The 5819-nt window shown below is 38.7% G+C and overlaps 1 protein-coding gene across 1 annotated transcript; it reads left to right on the forward strand.

Annotated features, from left to right (window-relative positions):
- Positions 1 to 2055: 2055 nt before the first annotated feature.
- Positions 2056 to 4533, forward strand: LOC101302626. Its single transcript, XM_004293997.1, has 3 exons — positions 2056 to 2195; positions 2751 to 2869; positions 4230 to 4533. The coding sequence occupies exons 1-3, from the start codon at positions 2105 to 2107 to the stop codon at positions 4374 to 4376; spliced, it is 357 nt and encodes a 118-aa protein (XP_004294045.1). The 5' UTR covers positions 2056 to 2104; the 3' UTR covers positions 4377 to 4533.
- Positions 4534 to 5819: the final 1286 nt, after the last annotated feature.

Raw genomic sequence — 5819 nt, forward strand, 5'->3', positions numbered from 1 at the left:
CCAGCCGCCGCGCCATACACGTCCGCCGCTTCTAGACTTCTTTCGACCACAACCCCCATCTCACAGCTCACCACGTCTTTGGACCATGCCAGAAACAATCTCGTTTCGGTCGTCGATTTGTCTGAATTTTTTTCCATGTTGAATCGTCTGACTAGCGTTTAGTGGATTTTTTTTGAGTTGAATGATGTGGATTTTTTTGAGTTGAATGTAGATTTTTATGTTTTTTGTCTTCGATACATCTGTTTTGTTTGATTGCTCAACTTTTCTTGTGATGAATAATGAGCATTCTCGTAAAACCTTTGGCGAGGGTCCACCTTGGCTGTGGCGAAAGTGTGATGAAATTCCGATGACATTAACAAAGCCTGGTGAGATTTTTGTGATGACTGAAGAAACCCCAGAGTCCGGTGACCAGATTCTGGCGACCGATGACCGTAGTTCAGTGAGGTTCCGAGAAAGTCTTTATAGCTTCGACATTCTCTCTTTATATGCATGTTTAAAGAGTGAGGGAAAATAGTCTAAAAAATTTACAAAAGATAAAAAACATGTATTATACTATAACTTTAGTTAACATTTGTTTATTTGGACACAAGTTAAGTTACGTTACATTCAAGTTAGGTCATTTTGAATTATGTCATTGAAATGGGCAATGAGAGATTAAAATTTTAAATAGACATTTGTTTTTTTTAGTAACGGGCTGGTGCGGTCGCCCTCAACCTTCATTAATGAAATCGTCGAATACAATGAGAGACATACGGCCTAAACCCCTGATTAAAAGACCTGAAATAATGTCGAATGTCTCTACAACGTACCCATATTTTGATATGCACCAACTAGCAAATAGTATTACTCTAATGACGACTCTATTTTTTTTTTTTTTGAACTCAAGACAATTTTGTCATTTAGAACTAAAGTAGAGGGTACAATACGAATCGATTTGTTGCCATGCGTATAAAGGACAATCAAGATCATCTGAGTCGTATGAGGGTTACATCCTCCTTACAAATTTCGGCTCACAAAGAGCCTATAATCTAAGAGAAATAAACTAATAAACTAAAGCTAGCAAAAAATAAAGCTCTCCCATGTGGAAAACATGGACCAAGAGCAATTGTTCCGCAATAAAACAAAAAACAAAACTAAGAATGCAGAAAGGGAAATAGAAAAAAAGGACTTCGATCAAAGAACCTCCTTGTCCTTCAAGCTAGGGCTTCGAGGAAGGAGTTAGGTCTTCCTGAATGGCATCTCTTTTGGGTTCTTGGAGCCGACATGACGTCCTCGCTTCTTCTTTTGACTTTCAGTTGCAACCGATGTCACATGGATGATAGCGGTAGGCTTCTCTTCCTCTTGCATCTTCTTCTGACCCGATCGTTTCGTGAACCAATAGGGCGTCTTCTCTTCTTTTTGGGATAAGCAAAAACACGATATGAGGGTTTGATAACCTTCGAGTTAGCGAAGGCCAAGGAGGCAGCAGATCCTTGACTAGAGTTTTGAATACCCAAAGAGGATGAGGATGCTAGCATATTGGCTATGCTAGGGTTTTTGCCAATAGATGGCAATGGAGTGATGGAGAACGTGCTCTTCGATCCTTTCGAAGAGGATGAGAGATCAAGATTTGGGTGCAAAGAGGCCATGAGAAGAAAAGAAGGAGATCCGATGAAAGACGGAGCTTTTTGGGTTTGGAGGCCGTGCTTTGGGAGAGAGAGAACGGCTTAGGGTTTTAGGGTTTAGGTGCGTGAGAGAGAGCTTAATGACGACTCTATTTATTTTGTCACAACGGTGAAATGATAGAAAAATCAGTAGACATGTACTACGATTACATATTCTAATGTCTAATAATGCAGCTTTCTGACTATATTGCCGCCGAAGAATAAACCCAACAACATTTTTTTCATAAAGAAAGACATTTTTTTTTATCGGAGAAAGACATTTTTTTTGGTTACCAATATTTTTTTTTTCATCGATTTTTTTGATATCTTATTTATTTAATTTCGAGATGGAAATAGAAGGGTGTTAGGAAATAAAACGAGTTAGAAGGCAGTCCCTTGATCTGTTAAAGGGAGCACTGGAGCAGTGCATCTGAGAGAGAGAGATAGAGAGCAGCAGTGTCATGTCTTCAGGCGAAGAAGTTTCTTCCTCTTCGGTTCCAAAGCGTACCTTATCGTGCGCCGCCTGCTTTGACGCTCTCTGGTTTTGCTATTGTACGCTCTTTTCCACACTCTCGTTTTACATTTCATAGCTGTTTGATACAACTACTTCAAAATTCTATGTTTCTTGGGTTCTACAGTTCAACTCTTATGTACAACTCTTGGGTTTTTGCTTAATTGCTCATATGTTTTGGGGTTTACTGTGACTCTGTGAGTTAAGGAAAAAGATATTCGCTATTAGTTACGAAAACTACCCAAAACGATGGGTAGTGTTTTTGTTTTATGATTTCTGATGTTATTTTAGCGACTGCCCACTTGAAAAGTTCCAAACATGAACCCACCCTAGTTTGTGCTTGATTTTTGTCTATTGTTAGTTAATGTAACCTTTTCATGTTTAGCCACTGGTATGCTCAGCCTGTTTATATAAATGTTCTATCTTGTTCATCTTCATTGTGCATTTTGAATACGGTTTTCCCTGACCGTATTCTTTCCCATTGTCTCATACCATGTGTTTATGTCACTCTTCTTTACTGTGGTTCTGTTTTCTTCTCGATTTTACTGCTCGTTTTTCCACTTGATAATTGAAAAAAAGAGTTCATGTAATGGCAGCTCCAGTTCATCAGATGCAGCAATATTATAGGCTGGGGACACTTGATACCTGTGGTGGGAAATGGAGTGCTCTTGTGGATTGTTTAACCTTGAAGACAAAGTCGAGAGCTGAAGTGCAGGTTTGTTTTTGATTCATTCTATTCCATCCTCTTCAATTAGTACATACTGATGTTAGGGTCTTTGTGGATATGTCTGTGTAACTAAGCAGTAGTTATTACTCACTGCATATAGGTCTTAATAGGATCTATATACGTGGATATGTCGTGTGATGAATCAAGATTTCAGTTTGTTTGCTGTGTTTGAAAGTCCTTATATGCACAACTTTCATCATATCAGCCTTCTATTCTCTGACCTCATCCTTCAAGTAATTTCCAAATGTGCTTTTGAGTTTTTGACACTTCTTAACCTTCCTAGGATGACCTGCCCTGTGGATATTTTCGCTTTGTAAGAAATCAATTTGGTGATAACCTTCACATATTCCATAGAGTACAAGCAATTTCAAGTTCCCGTACCAACACATTTGGACGCTCAAGATTTTATTATTTGTTCAACTTGTTGACTTCTTAACCAAACTATATCCTCATATAATTAGTAGGGCTATCCCGCGTTGTAATTATTAGCTAATTGATAGTTGGGTCTCATCCCATCTTTTTGACGATGTATGATAAGCATAAAGAGAAAGCAGCTGTTCTGGTTCTATTTGGCGCAGCCGATCAGTATTAATGAACATATTTAAGCCTGTAGATGATACGGAGAATATATTGTTTATCAGCATTGTGAATGTGATCTGTCAGCTACTTCCCCCGGATCTCTTTATCTTAGGACTTTTTGTTGGACAGAGTAGGTTTTCTGTTTCAATATCAGAATCAACTAATTAAATTTCTTTGACTTATTTACGAAGCTTTCGTTGCTCCAGTCTATACTGGAAGTATTTCTTTTAACAATCACAGTCACACTTGTGATTGATATACATAAGTAGTGGACATGCATTGAGAGGTCCTGGAAGTTTGTTGCTGTGGACACTGTAGGAGGTGTTGGCGCTTCATAGTTGTGATTTTCACCGGTGATTATTAGTGGTCCCACCCCCACAGATACAAAGAGGAGAAAAGTATCCACAGATCCATTTCACTTTGATCACCCCCCCCCCTCGTGTCATGGACTCATGGCAGATTCATGTATTGTATACAAACACAGAAAGAGCTACCTCTTTTTTATTTGATCTTCATAAGCCATCTTGAGGTTCCATGTAGAGATGTTGCTTACAGTAACTTGTCCTGCTTGTGAATCTAATTTCAAGTTATTTAGATGTTTCCTTTTCTTTTGTGAGCTTGAACATATGCACCATTTTTTGCTGCTTTATTTGTATATCAGTTTTGACAATTTGACAGCTATGTGCTATTCAAGGATGTGGTTCTTTCAATTTGTCTTGTGATGAATGTCATTCTGCAGCTTATAATAAGCTGAACTTTCTGAATCCAGGAAGTCTTGGAGTCTCGTGAGAAAGCCAAGCATCACATCTGGACTTTTCGAACCCCAGAAGAAGCATCAAGTAATTGGAATAAACTATATGAAGTCCAGCCTTTTGATACGAGGAAAGAGAATAAAGAAAGAGAGCAAGCAGCATAGACGATAATGACGGCGTGAAGTAGTCTGATAGCCAGATTAGTAACCGGAATAATGATTTAATTTAAGATTAAATTCAATTTACCCCTCAATGTTTGGGTCTAAAATTAGCCAAGTCCCCGATTTTTTTTATTTTTAATCATGATGGTCTTTGTACTTCTAATTATTATTTTTTGGTTACAAAAATGGTGGTCGGGTGGGACTACCACTCCGAGGCCGGGAGCAACATGGGTATAGCCTCTCCCCATATGGTGTTTTTCACTTGCGGAGGATCGAACCAGTGACCTCTTATTACCAGGAGTATCACTGTAACATTCGCCCAACAAGCAGGCCTAACATGCTTACCACTGGACCAAACCCCATGGGTCTTGTACTTCTAATTTTCATCACACAAGTCCAGAATTCATATTTTACTCCAACATGAAATGGCACAGGCACCATGACCCGTTTTTTTTTATTTTTAGACCCTAATAAGGATAGAATGTCCAAATTATCCTATGTTTGGAACAAAGTCAGATCCAAACTTCACTCTATTCGACCTTCCAGTTCCACCTCTTCTTCCAAATCAAACCCCAATCTACTTTTTCATCTTCTTCATCATTAAAACCCAAAACTTAAGAATAAGATTATCAAAACACGTAGCAAAAACATATTCTAGCGTTCACCATAGCTAAAAGGTTGACGCTTGTTACTACTTAAAGCTAACCTGCCATGGTAAACAACAATAGCAACTCCCACAAATTTGAGCCCCCTTCTCGGGCTTCAATTTGACCCGATTCGGAAAGAGCTTGTCGAATTCCAAACTGACTTTCAGATGCCCAAACATGCCTCTTGCATGAATAAACATACCCATACACATACCATCACAACCCAATGTTCAATCGAAGCACGAAAACAAAAACAAAATTCTCAATTGCCCCGATCGTCCTTGAGCTTTCGCCGCCGCTTTTTCTGATAAGATTTCTAAGGGTGTTGAGATGGGAGTGGCGGTGTTGGAGGCCAATGTATGAGACAAGGCCATTCGGGGTTGGGTTGATCCCATCTAGAGTGTCCATCTAAACAACCAGTCCCCTTTCCCCGAAATGGCGCCATCGTGCTCCAATAATACTCGACTACTGAAGCGATAGATCTCGGAGAGAGAGGGAGAGGTGCATCTTTTGGGGATTAAATTTTTTTTTTTAATCTTTTTTATTTGAAAATGTCTAGTATGCCCTTATTGTGGGTCATGTTGTTGGTGCCAAGTCGGCTTGTGATGTCATGTTCGTAAAAAAAAATTTTATTTTTGGACTTGTGTGATGAAAATTAGAAGTATAAGTATAATCATGATTAAAAAAAAAAGATTAGGAATTGAACTGATTTTATACCCAAACTTGAGGGGGTAAACTAAATTTAATCCTTCAATTTACCATCCATCTTACAACTTTCAGTGAAGTTGTCAATGTACTG

This window comes from Fragaria vesca, linkage group LG3 (assembly GCF_000184155.1).
Source record: "Fragaria vesca subsp. vesca linkage group LG3, FraVesHawaii_1.0, whole genome shotgun sequence".
NCBI lineage: Eukaryota > Viridiplantae > Streptophyta > Magnoliopsida > Rosales > Rosaceae > Fragaria > Fragaria vesca.